The sequence below is a fragment of the Serinus canaria genome, chromosome 5 (genome assembly GCF_022539315.1).
Source record: "Serinus canaria isolate serCan28SL12 chromosome 5, serCan2020, whole genome shotgun sequence".
In the NCBI taxonomy this organism is placed as follows: domain Eukaryota; kingdom Metazoa; phylum Chordata; class Aves; order Passeriformes; family Fringillidae; genus Serinus; species Serinus canaria.
The window spans coordinates 23,964,300-23,986,958 of NC_066319.1; the positions used below are offsets into that span (position 1 = coordinate 23,964,300).

General features: G+C 50.0%; 2 protein-coding genes across 4 annotated transcripts in view; both read right to left on the reverse strand.

Moving 5' to 3' along the window:
- Positions 1-437, reverse strand: part of DGKZ (diacylglycerol kinase zeta) — a 48,533-nt gene extending 48,096 nt beyond the window's left edge. The window contains exon 1 of the mRNA XM_030239738.2: positions 121-437. Within this exon, the coding sequence (XP_030095598.1) occupies positions 121-191 (71 nt within the window). The 5' untranslated portion in view covers positions 192-437. The remainder of the gene's footprint in view (positions 1-120) is intronic.
- Positions 438-11,953: 11,516 nt separating this feature from the next.
- CREB3L1 (cAMP responsive element binding protein 3 like 1) overlaps positions 11,954-22,659 on the reverse strand; it is a 45,343-nt gene continuing 34,637 nt past the window's right edge. For 2 of the 3 annotated variants that reach the window (XM_030240754.2, XM_030240753.2), the window contains exons 8-12: positions 21,848-21,916; positions 19,481-19,580; positions 15,324-15,444; positions 14,634-14,877; positions 11,954-14,237 (exon numbers count right to left, since the gene is read on the reverse strand). In XM_030240754.2, the coding sequence (XP_030096614.1) occupies positions 14,201-14,237; positions 14,634-14,877; positions 15,324-15,444; positions 19,481-19,580; positions 21,848-21,916 (571 nt within the window). In that variant the 3' untranslated portion in view covers positions 11,954-14,200. The remainder of the gene's footprint in view (positions 14,238-14,633; positions 14,878-15,323; positions 15,445-19,480; positions 19,581-21,847; positions 21,917-22,659) is intronic. The other variant, XM_030240755.2, reaches the window with a different exon arrangement.

Consider the following 22,659-nt stretch of genomic DNA (forward strand, 5'->3'; position numbering starts at 1 on the left):
GCTGGGCAAGCACAGGAAGCCTTTCCCCCAGCCCCCAAATCACGGGCTGTCAGCTCTCGCCACAGCACCTTAACCCCCCAGCAATAAGAGGAAGGCAGCAGAGCCCAGTTCGGTGGGTACCTTATGTCTACGTCCCCCGGAGGGCTCTGGGGAACGTCCCAGGAGCGATGCCGCCACATCTGCCGCAGCATGAGCTGATGTGCTCAGCCAGCCCGGGGTTCACTCTCGCTCTTCCTCCCCCAGCAGCCGCTTTCCGGAGTCATCCCGAGGGCAGGTCCCTGGCAGTGCTCCGCCGCCGGCCGGGGCCCGGCTTTGTTTGCACCCTCCACCTGGTTCCTCTCTCTGCACTTCCTGGAAGTGTGAGGGCGGCTGTCATTGCAGCCGGCTGCACGGCCTTCTTCCCACGGCGCTGGCCACCTCCTCTGCTGGGTCGTCTCCAGGGAAGCCTCGTGCGCACCCTCAGCAAGCCGGAGCGCGTTCTGGCACGCCTAGGAGTCGCACCTCCCTTGCTGAGTGGTTCTTTGAATACCCCCAGACCTGAGACAGCCCCCTCTCCTGAAGCTGTCCCAGCACCACCATGCACACCAAGGCCATAGCAGTGGGGTTGTCCTCCTGCCACCCACCCTGGGCCATGCACATCCTTCCCCTGCAGGGCATCACAGCATTCACAACTCCTGGGTGTATGGGTCCTCCCTGTGTGGCAGGCCTGAAAACAACCTCCAGCATCTGCTCAATCTGCGCTGGAGTTCATTGAAAAAATGCTTTGGTAAACCAGGAATGGGCCCTGTGAAAAGTAGAAGCATGTAGGAGGCTCCCGGCCAGCCTCCAAAGAATGGAGAAACAGCCTCACATTCATCGTCACCCGGCCTGTCTCCACCTCCAAAAACCCCAGCTCTTCACAACCAGATGCTACTTGGTGTGTTCTGGCTCCAGGAAATCTTCAGATCACCAATAGGGTCTGTGGTCAGCTTCTATGGGCCAGAGAAAAGCAAGCAAGCAAAGCTGATCCTAGCAGCCTGCACAGATGGCATTTCTAAAGGGGCACATGGTCTTGCTTTAAACTCCATCATCAAAGGAAAAAAAAAACATTGACAGACCTTGATCTCACCAGGCAAGCTCTGAAACTGAACACAGCCCACTGCATTAATTACTGTGCAGAGAGAGGAAAAGGCAGGTCCTGGATGCCTAACTCCAGCTCACAGATCAGGGAGGGGAGAGTTTTGTTATTGCGGAAAGGTTTCATCATCCCTGCTGCTTTGCATGCCACGATGGGTTAGTTGCATTTTCTCCCTGCTTGCAGACATTTCCCTTTCATGTTTCATGCACTGTCTCATGGTGATGTCTAGTCTTACCCAGGAGCATCAGGAATATTGGGGCTTGGTGGGGCTGTTGGAGAAGTAACACACCCTGCCCTGGGTCCTTCACCATCATCTGTGTGCTGTGTCCATGTGTCCTTTCACAGTCCTGTCCCTTGGGTTGGGTGCAAAACTGTGGAGGAATGAACCCCTAGAAGTCCCATTCCTGACTGTTCTTGTTCAGGAGAAAGACTCTGCTGCACAGGCTTCTCTGTAGGCAGCACAGGAGAGGGATGGGGATCACTATGCTGGATGTTACTGTGAACTTGCACCCTTGTCCTCATGCTGGTTTGTGCAGCACCGTGGTACTGAAAGGATTAAGCTGGCTGCTTCAGTCAAAGTCAGCAGGATACCTGCCTGTGGGATTCGTTGTGAACAGGGATCAGATAAGAGAGGGAGTGGTCAGGGGAAGAGATGGCTCTTGGTTCAGGGATCCCAGCTCTCCCCACACAGCAGTGTTTGTATCAAGGTTGGAATTGCCCCTAATCCTGGTTAGTGCCCCATAAAACCTCCCTGCTGGCCTACTCAGGGAGTCCCACTCCATGGTTCCCCGGCACACCTATGCCACGTGCAAGGCTGAGGCTATGGTTGTGTGGACAAACAGGGTAGGGAAGCTGTGTCCTGCTGCCACAGAGAGCTGACCTGGCTTGCCTGATGTGGAAAAACCACGGCAGGAGGAAGGGCAGGACCATCCCCTCTGGCAGCAGCAGGGTCTGGGGTCAGTTTAAACCAGGGAGTATGTCTGGTTTAAGATGGGGCTTGGAGGTGCATTATGCCATCCCTCTCTGGCATGCTGCAGGTATGTCTCTAACAGTGAGGCTGTACTCACAAACTCAGTGTTTCTCCAAAATTGCTTCTTTGGATGTTTCTCTTGTTACAGTCCCATATCTAGTTCACCACTGCCTTGCACATAGAAGCATGCAGAATGAGAGCCAGAATGAGAGTGAACACACCCCAGCACTGTGCTCCAAGCACAGGGTGATGCCAGCTCCAAACCCATCTCACCCGTGTGCCATGCACTACAGCCTGTGTCTGACAGTGGGGCCCAGCAGAACTTGTCCCTGGTTCTGGAAAGAGTCAGGGCAGGGGATAGTGAGACACTTGTCACCCCTGACCAAGTCTGTGAAGAGCCACCTGCTCATTTCTAGCTCTTCCCTCTGGCCGTGCCACCCATCTCCTCTCCCTGCTGCATAGAGGGATGCAGAGACAGATGCCTCTGTCAGAGTGGAGTGGGCTTGGCTTGCTGGAAATGAATGGGAATTTGATTATGCTGCTCTGCAGAGCAGGGCTAACACGATTAAAAGGCCAGCAGGCAGGACCTGGAGGAAGGAGATCGCCTCTCTGTCTCTTTCTCCATGCTGACAGTGGAGGCTCTCCTTTCCTTCTTCCTCAGCCCCTGCACTGCCCAGGCTGTCCTGAGACTTCACATACATCCAGAGTCCAGATCTGAAGATGAAAGGAAGAGAAGACAGCAGAGAGTTGCAACCATCTTTCCCTGGGCCGCTCAGGGCTCCTACCTCCCTCTCTCCAGCAGCTCCTGCCAGCTCTCCCCTCTGGCCTGCCTGCTCTATGACCAAGCTCCCTTGCTATTTACATTACAAAGCAGCCCCCTCTGCTCCACTCTGCAGGTTATATTTAGCTCCCTGGCACAGAACAGCCTGTGAGTTGCATTGGCTGAATCCTATCTGCCAGCTGGGGACCACACTGAACAGCCGAGGTGCCTCACATCTCCCTAGCGGGGACGGGAGCTGGCTGGGGGAGCATAGAGGGACACAGGACCCCCTCTTCTCACTGCCAGAGATGGCTGTGTGGAGCCCTCTGGTGCGTGGGTTGGTCTGGGTGCTATCTCTGGACGTGACCGAGAGCCAAAGCATATGAGTCTGACACCTGGCAGAGCCTGCAGAGAGATCGTACAGGAGCTTTTGTGTGCTTGTGGTTTCCTTTCTGGGTAAACAACCCTCCGGGCTGGGTTGCTGGGAGCAGTGGCAGTGACAAAGGCTACGGCTGCAAGCCTCACTCTGAAAGCAATGATGAAATAGAGGGGGCCCAAAACTTCTCTGGAGAGGTTGCAAGTTGCTGCTGTGATCTGCCACCACCTGTCCCAGGCCTCTCTGGCTCCAGGTCGGCTTTCCCTACAGCAAAGTTCTGCCAGCCTCTCGCTTGCCCTATTGCCACTGAAGCTATCCCACTCTTGTAGCTAGAGATGATTCTGCCCCACCACAAAACCTTGGTGGAGACACTCAAGGCAAGCAGGAGCTGACTTTGGGCTCCCCTTGGCCAAAGTGACTGTCTGGGGATTGAGGCACATAACCCTGGTGTTTACTCTGGGTTTGCTGTGGTGACAAAGGGCACTGGGTCCTTCTGGCATTGCAGAAGGACCTCCCTACTGGGCAAACTGTCCCAGAATGTGCAAATCTGGTGCACAAGCCAGCATCATTAATAAGTTTGGCACGAAACTGCTACTCAAAGCCCTAAATATAACCAGAGTGCTGAGCTCTCTTCTACCCGCTCAAGGCGCCTCCATACACCGTGGCAGCTATTTATGGAAGGAACTTTATTTCCATGGGATTAATATCATTTCTGCTCATTTCAAAAGCTTTATATAGCAGCTTATGCCACCTGCCCCTCGTGATGACTAATGGGTCCCAGCAGGAGCAAGTAGGTTTGCAGCAAGGGAACTGGGCCTCCAACCTTCAGCTGACATTGAGGATAACTGTGATGCCCCCAGCCCATGAAGAAGGTCCTCCAAACTCTGTACCAGGGTTCAGGAAGTGTCTCCAGAGCTAGACAGCACAGCAAGCAGATTTCTGTCAGTCCCCTAGGACTTTCCATGCTGCAGGAGGGGCACGTGATGGAAGGTTAGCCCACCCCTGGGGTACAGATCCATCACCGCCTGACCTGCCTGAGGAAGCAGCCAGACCCAAAACTACATGGGTTTCACAGGACAGAACAAACAGATTTCTACCCCCAGACACTTCCTCTCCCATTTCTCTCTTCCTTTGCTTGGTCCAAAACACAGGGTGGGGGAAGCAGCTCGTCCCAAGCACCATTTCTTCCTTTGCTGCTGGCCTGCAGGTTGCTGCGGCACTTCCTCCAACCTCTCAGAATCCTCTCTTCTGCAAAGCCTGCATTGGACAGGGCAAATTCCCTTGCAAAGAGACCCCTTGTGAGGGTTGTGTAGAACAGAGGGGCTTTGTGTAAGGGCAGTACAGGCTGGAGCATGTCAGCTGAGCCACCTGCTTGGGGTGGCTGGGGTGGGATGGGCAGGGGACATGAAATCCCTAGCAACCTTGGATAATTCTGGAACAAATTCAGGCTGATAATTTAGATTGCAATATGGTCTCTTCCTGCCCTGGGGAGGCTGGAAAATTGCAGCTGGCTAATCTGTTCACAAAATGCACTGTACACATCTGGAGGAGACAGCTAAGAGGAGAAAATCCTGCTCTGCTCGGCACAGTAATTCCTCATCGTCTGCACCAGGGCAGAGACTTCCCAGCTCTGTCTGGTGCCTCAGTGAGCAGCCCTGGGTACAGAATGAGGACCAGGAGGGCTGTGCGTTGCCCCAGCTCATGGCAAGGCTTAGGGACACTGGGTACCTGGGGAGGTCTCTGCCACCCTGGCTTCTGCTTGCCACCCACCGCGGAATAACAAGTGCTGGGGATGAGTCAGCTTCGAGGCCCCTCCTGCTCTGCAGGGACTAATAACTTTTCCCATTAGTTCCCATTACTGCAGTATTAGAGAGCAATTTGCTCACAGCTTGCAGGCACTGAAGGCCTTGCAAGGGGGGAAAAAGGGCTGCTGTATATGTGGAAGTGCAGACGGGGGAGTGACTGACAGCTCCTGCCCAAAATCTTCCCCCTGGCAGAGCTCTGCACCCCAGGGTCCCCAAGGCCCACACCAGAGGTGAGACAGCTCATCAAGCCTCTGTCTGCCATGGCAGTGGGTATGGCACCAAGATCCTCCATGTCAGGTTTCCACCTGCTTGTAAACAATGTGGCACTTGCTGAGCATGGCTTGACATGGTGACATGGAGCTCAGAAGGACACATACATCTCTGTGCCAAGCCAGCTCTGGAGAATGGTAAGAAGGCAGTTCCTCCTCTCTGTCCCAGACTCTCACAGCAGTCCAGGGTCAGTCCTGCAATGCTCAAGTCTAGTCTGGGCAAGTGCAGGGTCAAAGGATTTCTTCTCACTTACACCTGAGAGCCATTCTGCAAAGATGGGGAGTAGTAAATCATAGAAGGGCTTAAACATCCTTCTAGCAAAAGAAAGGACAGGGTAGTACACTAGACCTTATTTGTTGTGTCAGAAGAATGGAGCTGAAGTCCTGAAGATACTGACCTAAGCAGGATTTTGAGCATTATGATTGGAGTTGAGAACAGGAGCTCACCTGGATATCACCAGGCAGTGGCTCCCATAACCCCTGTGAGAGCCATGAGAACCACTCTTCACCTCTGCCAGCTTTGCTTGGTGATAGCAGGGGTGGGAAAGCACAGGAGTTGCAACAGAAGAGTCACACCAAAAGCTAGGACAGATCTCTTGCTGCAAGGTACTCTCAAAAGGCCCAGACCACTGCCTAGGAGGCATCACAGTCCCAGGATGGGAAGGGGGAGTTGAGTAGAAGGAAAATAAAGGGGTCTGCAAAGGGGTGATAATGAGACTGCCACTGCAGAGGGGGCTGTTGCATGCAATGGAAGGGACTGGACTAACTGGTTGCCTTGTCTCTATGCTGAGATGGTTTCTGGAATGTGCTGATAGTCGGTGGAAAGAGCCAACTCTGACCCCACGGGAGGGAGATGCCACAGGGACAGGCCACCCCAGTGCCCAAGTGCATCCCTGACACTTGGGGGACCCAGGTGTTCCTACCTGTAGGAGACCTGCTTTTTGATGGCCAAGTGCAGGAACTGCTCCTCCACCTCCGCCACGGCCACTGCCCCTCTCATCTCCTTCCAGGCTGGATCCATGCTGTGGAGGCCCAAGCGTTGTGCTCGTCCAGTGCTCTCTGTATCTGCTGCTCCCTGGAAGTTTGCTGTGGCTCCCCTGGCCACCTCAGCATCGCTCCTGGCAGGGGAGAAGTCTCTCCAGCTCCCGGGACCTTCAGCCATGCTGGAGTGAGGTGTCTCTCTAGGTGAGGAGTCCCACTCTGCTCCCACAACTTCTTGGGCAGCCTGGTCTTGTCCCACGGGGTCCCACAGTGCTGCTCCGCTTCACCTTCCCAGGGCTGTGGGACAATCTCCAAGGCTTAACTCCCTGAGGGAGCACAAGCACGAGAAAAAAGTGTCCAGCTTTTTGCAATGGTATTTATTGGCCTCTTGATAGCAGCTTGAATAGCTCAGATGCAGCAGCTCAGCCTCCTGACGTCTCTACTGCCCTGCCATTCTGAAGCGGAGGAATATCTGACACACACGCGGAGATGTTGGTGCTGCTCCTTGGGGGTGCTGGCACTGTGAGAGCAGTGGGGAGGGAGTGGGGAACACAGCGTTCACTGAAGAAGCACAGTCCAGGGATAACGATGCTTGCAAGTGAGTGAAAAAGAGCTTGGATTGCCTTCTGCAAGGTCCCTCTGGAGCCAGGCACATCTGTCACTGTCCCCGGCGGCAGCAGCTGAGCGGGAGCAGCAGGGAAAGGTAGGCAGTGAGGAAAGTGCCTGTGTACAAAGACTGGAGCAGCTCTCAAAAGACAAAGCAGAAAGTGAGCATGAGTGTGTGCTGTGTGCGTGGGGAGGGGGCTGCGGGGAGCTGCATCCAGCAGGCAGCCTGGTGTCACCTTAGAGACACTTGAAACTGGCACTTAACTCTTCAGAGTCTGGGAAGGCAGAGGAGGCTGGCAACTCAGCTGCCCCTCTCTGCCTGCAGTCCAGCTGGCACCTGCCTGCCTGCAAGGGCTGCTCAGAGAGCTAGGTCTTGGTCACTTGTCTTAACCAGACCTGCTGTCACGTGAAGTCAGGTAGCCTGGAAAACTGCATGACAGCAGCAGCCCCAGCAGAGCAAAGTACCTGCTGTTGTATCCAATCATCCACCATGGATGACATCTGTTCAGGGACAGGGTCCCCAGCTGTGTCAGTGGCACCCATCTGAGCAGAGGTAGTGCTGTAGCATGGCCTCTGTCTTTCCAGTTGGCTCACTCAGCTCCTTGCCACTTAGGAGGCAACTTTATTTCTGATTTTTCCTTATTCAAGTAAATTTTTATCCAGTCTTGGCATCCAGAGATAGAAACAACCTTCTATTCTCTGCCCACATACATCAGAAAAGTTGCATCATTTATTTGTCCTGGGCTGCAGATGGACTTTGTGACCCGAGTTCAAGCCCACCCTCATGGTGTGGATGTCAGCTGGGGTAAGAGATCCCTACAAAGCTCCTATATGTGCCTGATTTGTTCTGTCCCAGATTCACATGCTGTGCCTTTACCTGCTAGGCCCTGGAAAATTCAAAGTTCACGTCTATAAGAGCCATCCATCCTCTGCGTCATGGCAAGGTCCTACAATCATGTATTGCACGAAGAGCACATTGCAGTCACCTGTAGTCCCAGTGTTTTCCCATGAAAGTCTGGTGTGATGGGAGCAGGAATCTGTCCTCAACCTGCTCTGTAGTATCACCATGGAAGTCATCAGGAGCATCTCATTCCTCGTGCCAGCACTCTTTGTTACCTCCATATGGCCCTGTGGCACCTCTGCTGCAGGGTGCTGTGGAACAGCACATTCCCGTGCCACTTTTCACCACAACCTGGGAAGCAGCAGGGGCTGAGGAAGTTCTGTGTCTTTTCCTGGTAACCACAGCCCACTGGCATCTCCAGTTCAAGTTACTGAACCTTTGTCTGGCCCTAAAAGTCACAATGACATCTCTCGCAGGCTGCACTCCTGGGGGATTTGTTTCTCTCAGGGGTACAACAGCCCCCAAGCCCACTCCTCCACGGAATCGTGACTGGCAGGGAGCCCCCACCCTCCTCACTGTGTGACTCAGCCCCTCCAGCCCCCACAGGGGTTTTGTTCTCCTTGAAAGCTGAAGCGCTGCTGGGTGAGCCCTCCCCCAGCAGCACTGTGCACAAGCACAGCTGGCCCTGGGGAAGCAGCTTCATCCTCTCTTGCGGGGATACAGACCTGCTTGGGAGCTTGCCAGTACTCCCTGCACGGATGCATGGCCCCGCTCCATGTCCTCCTGCTGCCCACAGAAGCTGGGAGCAGGCTGTGGAAAGGGAGAAGCAGCGGGTGCCCAGTGGCACCTGTTCTCACCACCCACAGTGAGATGCTTCTCTTTCTGCCCTGAGCTCTTCCTGGCCTAGGGAACCTCTGTTGCCATGGAATATGGGAGCCAACTTCATCTGTGCCAGCTGGGCTGTCAGGGCAGGACAAAGATGGGCTACCCAGAGGAGCTACAGGGGATGCAAAACACTGGTCCCCTCTTGCTCCTAGGGAATTTTGGGAAACATCTGTCTTGTCCTTTATGGTTAAAGTTTGTGGCCACCAGCCTGAGGAAGTGGGTGACCAGTCAGGGATGGAGACAAATAGGAAGTTGAGTGAGAGCAGGGTCAAGACTTCCAGGTGGGAAGGAAGGCAGAGCATTTCTCACTGGTGTCAATGCCATAGGAAAGGGGCTTCAGGGTGGGAAGCAGAGGCCCTTATTGCAGGCACAGGAGACCCCTGAGCCAGGCACAGCTGACCTAACAGCACCTTTGGTCAAGTCAGAGTAAAGGCCTGGACCGTGAGTGCTTCCTGCATTCCCAAAGGGCCTGATCTTGCTCCACAGAAACCCTCTCTGTGGGGAGAAGCTGCCAGCAGGGGATTTCTAGCTTTCTACCCACATGCCAGATTATATAGCTGTCACACAGGCAGGGCAGGCCATATTTTGTTTGTCTGGAGGAGACATCCCAGGATATGCCTGCATGAGGTGATATAAGGAATTGCACAGGCTTCTGCATCTCTCTCTGCCCACCTGACTCTGCTGGAGGTTTTGTGTTTCATGAATGGGGTCACCCTTCACTTGGAGCTCCCTGAAGACTTGGGAAGAGCAGGGAGATGCTGCCTGAGGATTATGGGGCTGGACAGTAGGATTGGGTCAGTCTTGTCCTGCTGGTACCCTTCAGCTGAGCCAAGGCACCTGCTTATCTGGTGCTTACCCGCATACCCCGGGGACACACAGAAGTGTGCCTCTCCTGTGCCCTAATTTCCTTCTGTGTGAGCATGTGGGACTGTGCAAAGGCATATTGGTATTTACCATGCAGATCCCATCCTTGTTTTTGCAGGCATAGGCAGGACACGAGCTTTCTAGGAAGCAGCATTTCTAGTGAGTAAAGCTCTGGTGAAGGTACAGTCACCTTCCCTAGGCACAAGGAAAACCTACACCCTGCTCACCTCTAAGCCCCATTTCAGCCACCAGATTAGAAAATCAACACAGATTTGTTGAGGCAGGCCAGGTCAGTGTCCATCCAGGTGCCATCACTGTTAACAAGCCCCCCCAACCACCTGGGGGATGTGAGGGGGTGCAACTGCCCCATTATCCCCAGAAGGTGTCCAAAAGCCCAGGCTTCTTGCCTGGTAGCAGGACCAAAGCCTGTTTATCCCTTGATGGATATGTGAGACAACTGCTTGCACAACTCCCAAGAGAGAACAGCAAGAGGGATCATGTAAGGCTTGGAGAGCATGGATACTCTCCTGAGAGCCCTAACAGCCCATGTCCTTCTGGAACAAACAAAACATACCCACCAGGCTGCTGCCATGCACTGCCAGTAACCCTTTTGGCAGCAGCAAGCCACAAAACAGAAGTATTTTTTTTTTTTGGTTGTTTTTAATTGGCCTAGTAACAGAACAACGGGGAATAATTTGTCTCTGAAAAACACAGTCCATGTTCTATTAGCATTTTTTTGTTCAGGGCTTGTATGAATTGACAGTGGAGAGGCTTCTGAGAAGTGTGACTCTGAATGGGCAGAAGCCCAATTTGCTGTGGCAGAGCTCAGCTGGGCACGTGGAGCAGACCAAGCACAATGGAGTGAGGCTGAAGGTGACTTGTAAAGAAGGTGGCTCTTGCTTTGCTAATTCTCTCAATCTGCTCTAATTAGTTGCTGTAGCCAAATTGCTAGGTGGGATTGGCTGGTGCATTTTGGGAGGCATAGCAGGGATCAAGAGATCCTCTGCTTTGAGCAGCTCAGAGATATCTGGTAGACTGCAGAATTAGGAGGATTTGTCAAGATGAAGGGAAAATTTCTCCTGATGGAAGGGTTCTGATTGGTCTGGCTGCGTTAAAGGAGCCAAAACCTGAAAACTCATCCTTTTAAGAGCTTCTCTCTTGTACCTGTTTTGGAGGGTGTATGAAGGGTGCAGGCCAAAATCTCCCTGGAAGGCAATTCCCAAAGAGCGGTGTGAAGTTTCACAGAGCTGAGCAAAGCAGGGCTGAGCAAAGCATGGCTGAACCCTTCCTCTGGATGAAAACTGATGAGTGCAGGGAGCAGTCCCAGCCCATAGTGGGGGAAGGTGCATCATACTGACACAGGGTTAGGAGGCTGCTTTTGGATGAGGTGCTGCAGGGAAAACATCAGATTCTCAACTCACAACTAGTTCTGGCCCAGGAAAAAACTGCAGGGCAAGGTAAGGCATTTCCTTGCATTGGTGTGTGGGCAGGGGGAAGGGAGCTCTGCATGGGTTTGCAAAACCATGTCAGACTAACCAGCCACAAATCACACATCAAACTCCTTCTTGGCAGTACAGACCTGGCTCAGAAGAGAGAGCTCCCGTCTCTCCCAGATGCTGTTCAATGGCCAGCTCAGTCAAAAAAGTGAGGCAACAGCTTTACTCCTCTCCACAAAGAAATTATAATCTGCACAAAGAGTCCTTTGTAAGCCCCAAGCCTTACATTCTGCTCTGGCATGGTCCCCTTCCAGCCCAGACATAGATGGGAGATAAAGACACCTTATAGCATCTTTGTAAGGCACTCCTGCTTAGGCTGCCTTCCAGACATGGAGGGCTGACTCCAAGGAGTTGCTTCAATGGCCAAATTCTAATGAACCCACTTGAAGCTTGCTAGAAAATGAAAATTTGTTTTCTAGACCCTCAGTTACTTTGTGCTTCACACAAAATCAGGACAAAACCTGTCAGTTTTTGCAAGTGTAAATGAACTGTCAGAGGTACAGGCTGACAGACAGCCAGGACCCAGTTCATTCCCCATTTGAGTGCAGTTGCTCTGCCTTTACAGTTTATGAAAAGATTTAGGTATTTTTTCAGACAGGATAGGACCATCATGCTATGAGCTATGTCTTTGTTGTACAGAGCCCTGCACAGCCTCTTCATTGAAGTAGCTCTTTGCTCCTCATATACTTTCTTCCATGATCTTTCTCCTTCCAAGAAGATGATAGTGGTATTTTGAGGGGGGAAAAGAAACTGAGGCAGAAGAGTTCTGACTTGTTCAGAACTGAAGAAGAAATGACAATGACAGTGCTGCTGGAAATAAAACATGCAAGTTGTTTCTAACCCCTGCCATGGAGCATGAAGTCCCAGTACTGAACCAATTTTGGACATGGCCAGGGAATAGGAGAGGGAGCAGGAGGTGAGGAGCTGTGATGTGGGCTGGTGTGACAACCATGCTTCAATGAAAGCACCTGTCAACCCAGGGCTGATGCTGCATCTTTTTATTTTATTTTTATTTTGCTTCATAAAGCAAATGCAGAGCAAGTGATAGAAAGAGAAGAAAAGGGTGGCTTGAAAACAAAACAAAACAAAACAAAACAAAAACCACAAAAAAACTAAGAGGGAAGAAGCAGCTGCTGGAGTATAAGTGGAAAGTGAGCTGCTACAAGGAAGAATTTCATAGATGCAAAGCCCGCACTAATTCTTAATAAAATACAATACTGAAAATAGGATCTGAGAGTCTCCAAAATACAATATCTTAAGGGATCGGCAATAATACAAAATAAGTTTCATTATGTACAAACGAGTTCTGCTCTTGATCTCTGTACAACGGTGGGAGCGGGAGGCATGGGGACATGCTCAGTGGAAGTGTTGGGGTGGAGGAGGCTGTGCTTGGACCCGGCAGTGGTTTTTTGTGCTGGGGTGGAGGTGGAGAATGGGGAATGCAGTGGTATCTGGTGACAAGTGGGTCCTGTGGGGAGAGCAGAGCAATGCTGGAAGCCTTCCTCTTCATCACCCCACTGGCCATGCATGCACGATTGCAGCCAGCTGTGTCCAAATTTTCCTAAATGACTTGGAGGGGCAAAACCAATTTTCAATAGGGAGAAAAGAAGGATGTGAGGGGCCTTCCCTCACCTCTCTCAGTCCTTGAGCAAGAGCCATCCCATCCTTCCTCTAAAGGGAGCCTTCTCCACTTCCAGCCTGGGGGGAAGAGGAGAGGCTGGGGCAGTGCAGAGTGAGTCGAGGGTGCTTGATGAGAAACAAGCAGAAGAGGAGCCTGCTGTGAGACCTGGCAGAGTGCACAGGGACTCTCATGTTTCAAACGGGGCAACCTGCCACATCCCAGATCTCCGACACTCGTGTCCCACATTGTCCTTCCATCAAATGGCAGCTGAGGGAAAGGAGTGAGGAGACACTTCTGCCTTTTTGCAGGACTTTTTCTGGAGAGGAAGAAGAATCAGAAATGGGTGCCTGAGTGCTAAAGAGAATGGCATAGGCTTGAGATGCTGTCACTTCAACACCAAACTTGGCAAGTCTGGCCTGAGAGGTGGTATGGCAAGAGTTTGCTATCTTTGCTGTCAGCATTTAGAAAGGTCTAAAAATGTCTTTGGTGACCCTGGCCAATTCCAACATACCACCTCTTTCCTGACAGATGTACCTGTCTCCAGAAATGCCAGTATGTCCTCAGTGGCTTTCACAACACTAACATGCACACAGAGGATGTGAGGGGAATGATGGCTAATCTGACAGCCCTCCAATGGGTTGTAGAGCTCTCCTTGGTGGTTCCTAGGAAGACCCCATTAGGCATGAAGCAGATTCGAATAGGGGTTGGGTTATGGGAATGTGTTTTTCTCACTCACTCTTAAAAGGGGAGGCTTGCAGAATGGAAAGTGAGAAGACCACTGACCTGGCTAGCACTGCACTGTAGGGCCCAAGCTGGGAACAGAAAGAAAAATACCACCCCTGCCAAAACAGGGGTGCTAAGGCTGGGGAGAAGTGGATTATTAAGGAAAATTGTTCTCTCAGAGCTCTGGTTACCCAGAAGCTGCTGGCTAATTTTTATGGTGATTTATCTGTCTGGGATCTCTCTCCCCTACTCCGTTTGTGTGTAGATCTTTGCAGATAGTTGGTGTTGAAGTTACGTAGGCATGTCCATCAAGAGAAAACTAGAGCAAGGAAGAACTAGGTTTTCTCTCAATGGAAGCAGAAATATACTAACATATGGAGGGCAAGGAATGAGCTCAAACTCTCCAGAGCCATCTCTCCAGCACCAGCATCACCCACTCCTAAAACCCTCAGGCAGGACAGTAAATCCAGCACTTTCTCTCTCCTTCAGGTGCATCTGATGTAGCCAAGGGCTACACATGTGGGGACAGCCCCCTTCATCTGGAGGCTTTGGGGAGTGAGCTGAATAGTTTGTGGGCTTCCCCTGATCTCCCTCCTCTCCAAGGTGAGCCCACATCCATAGGGTAGTGCTCATTTAAGCAGGAGGTAAGGCCAGAGAAGAGGGAGTCTCAGCGCTTCTCCAGACAGTTATTGCTGGTTCTGGCAGTCCTGTGACTCCCCTCAGAGAGATCAGCACTAATGGGGACGATGGGGAAGGGGAGGAGCTGAACCCAAGGCCAATTTTGGAGTGTCTAAATGCAGTGTCCTCTCCTACCAAGTCCCCTCAGTTGCTTGGTGAGGAGGGAATCCTGCAATCAGACAGATGAGGCCTTGAGGTCCAGCAGCTGCTACAAGAATTCAGTTGTCTCACTGGAGCTTGTCTCCCTGAGGAAAAGAAAAGACAAGGTATCAGTCAAGTTCATTGTAGCGTCCTATGCAAATCCACCTCTCTGTGTGCCCAGCTAGTTTGCTCTGACCAGGATGAACTCCTTCCCCAGGGCACTAAATGGAACGCAAACCTGGGACCATATGAGTCATCCAGCCCTCCACATCTTTATGCAAGTGGGACACTGCTTAATGGATAAACTTTTGCCCTAGAAAATGAACTGTTCTTATGCTCCCTGCCAGCACTGGCCTCCTCCAGACATGGCTCTTAGCTGACTGCCTGTTCTGGGTGGCTCAGCTGTCCTTAGCTTGCAGCAGAGGGGACAGATGTGCCTGCTGCTTACCCACAGACACCGTGCTGTGCTTTGGGCTCAGAAGGTGGCCCCACCTGCTTACCTCTCACGGAATTGGTCTTTGAGGTGGCTGAGAGTTGGGTCAGTTTGGTTCTGGTCAGGACCCCCCTGGGTTTTGCTCAGATATTTAGCCGTCTCATGTGTCCTGGCCAGATGGGGCCTTCCTTCTTCAGACTGCCTTTTTTTGGCTTCCCACCCCTCAGGATGGTCCATGGTTAGGAAGGAGCTATAGCTCTCTTCTAAGGAGCCAGCACCCTCATCATAGAAAAGGAGGCTCCGTGACTGAACTGGAAAAAAGGAGAGCATGGGTTAACAATGAGAACAAGGTCTCTTGCAATGGGTGTGGGTCATGATGGTGGTTTCAGCACACGCTCACCCAGCCTTGTCCATGTGGGACTGTGCAAGATGCCCTCCTCCCCCCAGCTTCATGAAGCAAATGTCCCCCTGGACACACAGTCTCTTCAGAAGACAACCAGTCTGCCATGGGACTTGTCCCTCATGTTCCTTCCTTTGACACTTGTCATATTTTGGGACAGTGGTTAGCATAGAATGACAACAGTTCCAACAAGGAGCTGTTATGGAGTTTGTACCATAGATTAGGAGTCTTCCCTTGCCACAGTCCCAGCATATGGGGAAGGCACAGAAGTGAGGATGCTATGCCTGATCAGGGAGTGTCAAGAGAAGACTAGGAAATGGTTTGACAAGTTGAAATGGAGGAACACATTAGACTCACTCTTACTAGTTGTGTAAATGTCTGGTGCTGGTGTTGCTTTCACTGTCTGTGATGCTGAAGAGAATTCAGGGAGACAGGGCATCAGGGATCCCAGGATCAGAACGAAGCAGAGTGCCAGCACCTAGAAAGGAGATTAGCACAGAGTCAGTGCCACTAGCCATGAAGAAACACTCCCCCCACAGCACAACAACATGAGGCTGTGTAAGAAGATCTGGTCAGACTGACAACTGGGTACCTGTGGTCCCCCAGACAGGGAAGGGGCTTGCTGTGCTAATCTCTGTCGCAAATTCTTGAAGGGAAGTCAGAAACTTCCTCTTGTTGCTTTATTTGGAGTATTTCTGGTTCAATTGTGAGAACTTGCCTGTCCTATTGAGGAGTATTAGAGGAAGGTATAGCTGAGAAACAAGCTGAAAAAAGGGAGACGCAACAGAAGGGACAAACTCTGCCTGGATCAAATGGAACCTGACCACTGGCTTAGCAGGAGCTGTTATGGGCTGTAAAGAAAACAAGCCCTCTGGGAGAAATCTGTGAGGTATTATACACAGAGCAAAGTGAAACTACTACCTATGCAAGGACAGAAATGACAGCAAAACTGCAGTTGCCTAATACCTGATAGTAAAGATGCAGAATTCTAGGAAAGGGTTAAATTTATGCTTGGCGTGTAGGTATGCAGGACCATATGTCAGTGCCTTCTGCTATCAAGCAGACCAGTCAGAGCTACTAGGCAGTGATAACCGGAAAAAGGTACGTGAAATCTCCCCTGAAATCCCCCTCAGGTAGGTCTGGAGCTATTTGGAAATTCTGCCATAACAGTAAAGCTTCAGAGTGAAATGCCAGTGCGGATCATAAGAGACTCTACAGAGCTTAGGGAACTGCCAGTACAGAGCAAGAAGGCACACATGGGAAATGGTACAGAGCCAAATTATTGAACACTCATGCACCATGCATGGTCTGTAACTACCTGCTGCCAGCCCAGTGCTCAAACTGAGCAGCCAAAGAGGCGATGCATCTGTTGGTGACTTCTACTACCCATGTATAAACTAGCAAATTTGATCTGGGTGGATGGAAGCCTGTGGGGACAGCCAGCAATTGCTTGAGTGCTTTTCTGAAGTCACCTAATTTAGAATACCTCTGCCTGAGTAATGCACAGAAGCTGGTACATCAGGGTAATTTTGACCACCAGTGGATTCCAGGAGATGTGGAAGATGAAATAGTAACATGGGGATACTATGTTATATAAAGAAGGATTTTAATGATCCAGACTCTTCATGGCTGGTTTTAAAGTAAGGACATTAAATGAAAGCAGTGTAGGTGCTGTCTAAGTGTGTCACATCAGGCCCATGAAGAATTTAGAATCCTTATAAAAAAAAAAAAAGAGGGAAAAAAATTCTGAATGGATATTGCTTGGAATTATCACAGCCAAACACACAACTTGGAGAAAAGGGAGCCAGCCCTGTAAAGTCTGTTCTTTCCTTCTAAAAAAAACCCAGGCTTTTTGGGCTGAAAAAGAGCAGTATACTTAACATCTTGCTTTAACATGGCTTTCAGCTGGGATTTTGCAAAACAGCACTGTTTTTACTGTTTTGTTTCAGGTTAACTCTGATGCTCTGATTCAGTTCTAGTTCAAACTCCACAACACTTCATAACAGTAACTCTTGGCTTGATTCTGAGTAACATTTATGTCACAGCTTTTGACCATCTCATTATTTGATCTCTTAAAATTGAGGGAAATTAACCTAGAGAAGACTACTACAAAACCATTTGGAAAGGTGGAGGCAAAATTAATACTAAAATAAAAGACATACTGAGAGTGTATTTATCAAAGGTTCACTGTCAAACTGTGAGGAAGTAGCAGATGGGAGTAGCAGAGAGATCTGTTACAGATCTGGCAAGATTCAGTGTTTTTAGGCTTGACTTAAATGATGGACTGTATCAAATCTGCAGATGGGAGAGACTACAAGCAGACTGGCTTTTGGTCAGTATTCAAATTTGGAATGACCATGGGAAGAAATGGTCCAAGAGAACAGTGGGAAGATCTATACAGACAAATGTGGAGACCTGCTGAGAGCTCTGAGGTGGCAGGAGTGATTAACAGGGGAAATACATCAGTGGCTATGTGTTTCAGCTGTCCTACAGAAGAGACTCTGGGAGTTAAAGTGATGGGTCCAGGTCAGTGTCACTTTGCAAAGGGCAAATCTCAGCCCAAGCATTATGAACAGGCTTTCTGGCAGGATTTGTACTGGCCTTCAGGTGGAACAGTATTCCCAGCTTTGGGCCCTATACTTCCAAGAAGATTGGAGAATCTTCTTCAAAGGCAGGACCATTGGAGAAAATCTGGAAGACGGCTCTGGGAACAATCAATGATTCAGTAACTCAGCCTTAGATGGAAAACTGAAGAAATCATGGTGATTTAGCAGACCAGACTGAAGGGAGCAGCTCAAAAACAAGATTTTTCAAATATGTAAAATGCAGCTGCCCAAAGGGAGAATAAAATGATCTTGCTTACAATGGGCAGAAGTTCTAACAGGCTTAAGCTGCTGCAAGGAAGATTGAGATGAGATAGCAAGAAAGCTTTATCTGGGAAAGATAACATAGCACTGGAATGGTTTGCCTGAGGAGGCTGAGGACTGCTTACCACTGGAGACCTTCAAGAAGTGGCAGTACAAATATTCAACAGCAATGACACAGGGCTAAAGAAGAAGGGCAGCCTGCTCCACTCCCATGCCGCAAGACACAATGATTCTACATATCTGTCATGATAGGGAATGCTGTATTTGAAAATGGAATATGAGAACTCAGAGGCTTATGAAAGGAACTGGTCAAAGATAGAAAAGCCAATTAGAAATTCTTGAAATGTTTAAAGCTAGGAAGTCAGAGAGTGCGTGTGTGGGCTGGGATGCCTGCAACAAAGGGAACAGCAAGGAGACATAGGACATTGTTGGGAAGCTAAATTAGATATTATATCAGCATTTAGCACAGGGTTGTCTGCAAGGCACCTCTTCTAAAATTGTTTATTTCAGATTTATTCCACCTCTGGAGCCAGAGGTGCTCTGATGAGCTGCTGCATTAAGGAGCAATGAGTCACTGGGCTCAGCTGGGTCACACCCAAAAATGTGGAAAGAACTTGGGAATGAAGACAGAGAGCAGGGAAAAAAAAAAAAGACAGTCATTGAAATCTGGTCTGACATGGGGTCAGCAAAGAGTAGCAAAAGGTTGAGCAGATTTTGAAAAGAGAAAGTGCTTGAAATTATAGAGCAGGGGCTCTGGAACCAAGGAAACTCACTGAACCAGGACCAAAAAACAATCCCTCAGGACACTGAGGGTGCTGAGAAAGTGGGGCAAGTACCTCACCATCTGTTTGCATTTTGTAGCTGCTAACAGTACAGAAGTGATAACCAGACATAGATAACTGATTCTGACAAATTTGTCATGAGAAGCTACTATGACAATCCTGCAAAGACATCACGGGGTGAAGATTATATTTTTACTATGGATCATAAATTTCCCCCAGAAAAAAAATAAAATATGAAGAATAAGCAATTTGTTCTATTTATGGCTACACACTGGCATGCTCTGAAACTCCTCAATGAAGCCAATATTTATTAGCCATGATCCTCCACTATGAGGCAAACAGGGATTACCAAAACGACAACCCCGAATTATTATGGTTAGCCAAAGGACAAAGAGAATTCCAGCTGGATTTAACAAAGCCTATGTGCAGGCATAGGAAGAACAGATGCCATTTCTTGCTGATAAACACAAGGTAATGCCCACTGGGATGAATACTTGGAGTGTTCATCTGCCCTGCTGAGTTAAACATTAAGCATTACCAGCTCAGCAAAAGAAAACTCTGCCCATTACAATGGAAGCTCATTGAAGATTTTTGCTGAATGGCTAATAGCTAATGAAAAGCAAACAAAGTGCTTTTTTGCCCAAAGAAGAAGGCAGTAAAAATGCAGGAATTATTCTAATTTTGTTGCATAAACAGCTGATGTATGTCCGACACAGGGCCCAGCTCTGGTGACTATAACACAAAAGGAAAGAGCAGATATAACTGACAACAGAGCTGGACAGCATGGAAGAGGGCAGACACAGGCAATCAACAAAGCTGTCCGGAGAAGCATGGCCAATAAGGAAGATGGAAATGAAGCTTATACCATTAGACAGGTCCCAGTCTGCGTGGAAGCCATTTTATAAGGTCTGGAGACTTTCCCAGCTACCAGAGCCTGAAGCTTCTGTAACTGCTGGAGCAGAGTCCTGTGATAGGAAACAATGCATATCAAAACTTAATAAGGAGGTAGAAGGCAGTAAGTGAGCCAAGAATACCACAACCCACTTCACATTGTACCTTGATTTTCCCTTCTTGTGAAAACAAGTATCTCCCCTTTGCTGTATATTGCTTAAGTTCTCTGACCAAACAGGCTTGGGAAACAAGAAACAAAAAAGGGTCTTATCAGTGGATCTACCATCACCTTCACTGCACCTACCCAATTCTATGAATGACAATTATTTAGGACTCCTGGGTGCCTGAAAGCCCAGCCAGTCAATTCCCAGAGCAGTGGAGAGCCAGCATACCATGAAAACCAAGCTCTGGCATGGAGGCTGAACTTTGTAGACAGGTCAGACCTTTAGCACAGGCTTGCCTGCTCCCACTTCATTCAGAGACACGTACTCTGAAGCTCGACTTGTGCCCCAAACTGTGGTGGAGAGAGAAATAAGAAACAGTTGTGATCCCCTTGAGTTTCTTCAGCCTTGGCAAATTCTGCAGAGGAATGTAGGCAAAGCCAAATCTTGAGTTCAGCAATTAATTAATTCTCTGACTGCCCTGGTTGGAACACATGCTAAGGTCTCTCTGCCCCATTTAACTGTTCATGGGCATCTGCACACATAATACAAAACAGTGGTAGGTGTTACCAAGAGCTACTGAACCCTTCACTGAGCTGGTGAAGGAATCTGGGATGAGGGAGACTACAGAGTGCACGGTTCCCAAGAGCTGCATATTATTGAAATGGAGACTATTGCTGACTTTCCCTCTGGGAGCACTGACTGTTTTACACAAATATTTTTGAGCTTTCATAAAATGCCAGGTCCTGGAACCAGGAGATTGCAGGAGATTCCCAGCTTTATCCCTTTCCAAATCCTGTTTTGCTCCCTGTACATGTGGAGGGAGAGAAGCACAGTGTGTCCCTCTGGCAGTGCTCAAAAACCAAACCAAATTAGAAAGAACACAATGTGTATTTTAGGGGAAAAAATTAAAATCTCTTGGCTTTTAGGCCAGCGTCCTGATTTTTCAGGGTGAGGCTCACACTTTTTCAGCAGCAAGGCTGCCCACTCTCCCAGAGAGGCCAGGGTGCAAGATGTGCCCCATGCATGAGAACAGCTAAGCAGCTGTATCTCTGGCAGACAGGAGACCTCTGGCTCTCATACACCTCAGCCAGACTATGCCTGGCAAGCCCCAGTCCCAGCACCAGTGTCAGGCCTGGAAGCCAAGGCCACTGCACTTGTGTCGTGGATGGGAGGCAGGTGTGCAGTGAAGTCTGTAGGAGTCCTCCATGAGCTGACATAGCAGCTGAGGAGTGCGTGAGGAACTGGCTCTCTGGCTGTAGGTCTCCCCTTAAATTTGAACTATAGAGACAAGCATCCCCTGCAGTTTACCCTGCCATTGCTCACACTTGTTGTGCCCAGTAAGAGGGGGCAGAGCTGGGCTCTCCTCTAGCTCCAGCTGCCCTTCTCCACTGCAGGGTGGAAGTCTTCATTATTTGCTTCCAAGGAAGCAAATTCCCTGGTAATTGGTTGGCCAGCTCTGCATATAAGAAGCACAAGTGCTCACCAGAGCTTTGAGTGAGGAAAACCAGAGCCTTTGGTGAGAGACCTTTGGGGCTCTGGGAGCAAGCTTGCTCCTTTCAGGTGAGCAGTAGCAGCAGATGAGACAGAGATTCTTTGGTCTTGCTTTGCCCAAAAGAGGCCAAGAAAGGGCAGGAATACCACATGCACAGCAAATTGCCCTGGATTTGGTGGGAGTTGGGATCTCTAGTTTTATTAGAAGAATGGGCTTTCCCTGTATTCACCATGTCTGTTCAGCTTTCTCAAGAGAAACCTGAAACAGCCACAATATGCCCAGGGCCTTTTATTTCTCTGAAGAGCCCAAAAGCAGAAACAGTGGGTCTGAGAGGCTGCTGTGAGGGGCCTCCCTTAATGCATCTGCCCTGGAGAGGAATGGAGAAGGCAGCATGAGCCCAAAGGATTGCAGGGAGAAGGACGAAGCGATATGGGAAACATGCCTTCCCTCCCTCCCCTTGCTGCGGAGTGTCCTGGCGTCCCAACACAAACATTCCAGGCTCGCTAACCAAACCCAGCTGCCTCGTTGCCGTCACGGGCTGAAAACCAGCACCTCGCCAAACAGCACCCGTGCAGGAGCTGGAGGAGTCTGCTTCTCTCTTCTTGTCCCCCTGCTCCAGCACTCCTGACTTCCCTTCCTACCCACCCTGCCCTACCCACAGAGGGCCAAGTCTAGCTCCTCTTACCTGTTTGCATTTTCTAAGGTCTCCACTTTTTTCCAGAGTTCATTGTTTTCTGTTGTGTATGTCTCTACCCTATGGGAATAAAACCCATAGCCAGTTAGTCACAAAGGCCAGAGAGATTAAGACAATGCAGTCCTTGCTTTTCATATGGGGTATGGAGGCTCAGTGGCTTCATCTGTCACCTGCAGATATGGTCCTTAAATTAAATCTTACTTGGCCCACCTGACTGCAGCCAGCCCCAGAAGAGCAGGGATGAGACTACAGGTAGACAGATGAGACAGTTCCCAGTTCAGGGTCTTCGGAGGGTTGGGAGAGACAGGAGCACCTGGTTACAGGCAAGTCAAGTCAGGACATACCCAAAGTTATGCAAGCATTTCCATCACTTCCCCCTTAAGAAGCATGAAAAAGACGGAGGGGGACAAAGTCAAACCCCTCCCTGAGAACCTGCCCTGGGCTCTGGGCCCTGGCTCTGAAATCCACGCAGGTCTGTGCAAAGGCTGGGCCAGCTCTGACTGCAGGCACTTGAGGGCAGCAGAGAACCTGCAGGCTCCTTCCCACGGCTTCCGACAGGAAAGTGGTTGGGCTGCAGCTGGGACAAGGGAAGGGGAGTGCCTCCCGGTCGGGAGAAAAGCAAGCCAGAGACACAGCCTGATCCTGCTGGAGGTTTGCAGCACAGCCTTTGAACCAGGCGTTCCGTGCAAAAACTGGGCTTCCAGCAAAAGTGTCAAACTGAATGGGGAAGGGCCCAAGTACAGGCTTTGACAAACCACTTTTTAGTAAGCCAAGCTGACCAAAGACATGTTCTATTAAAAAAT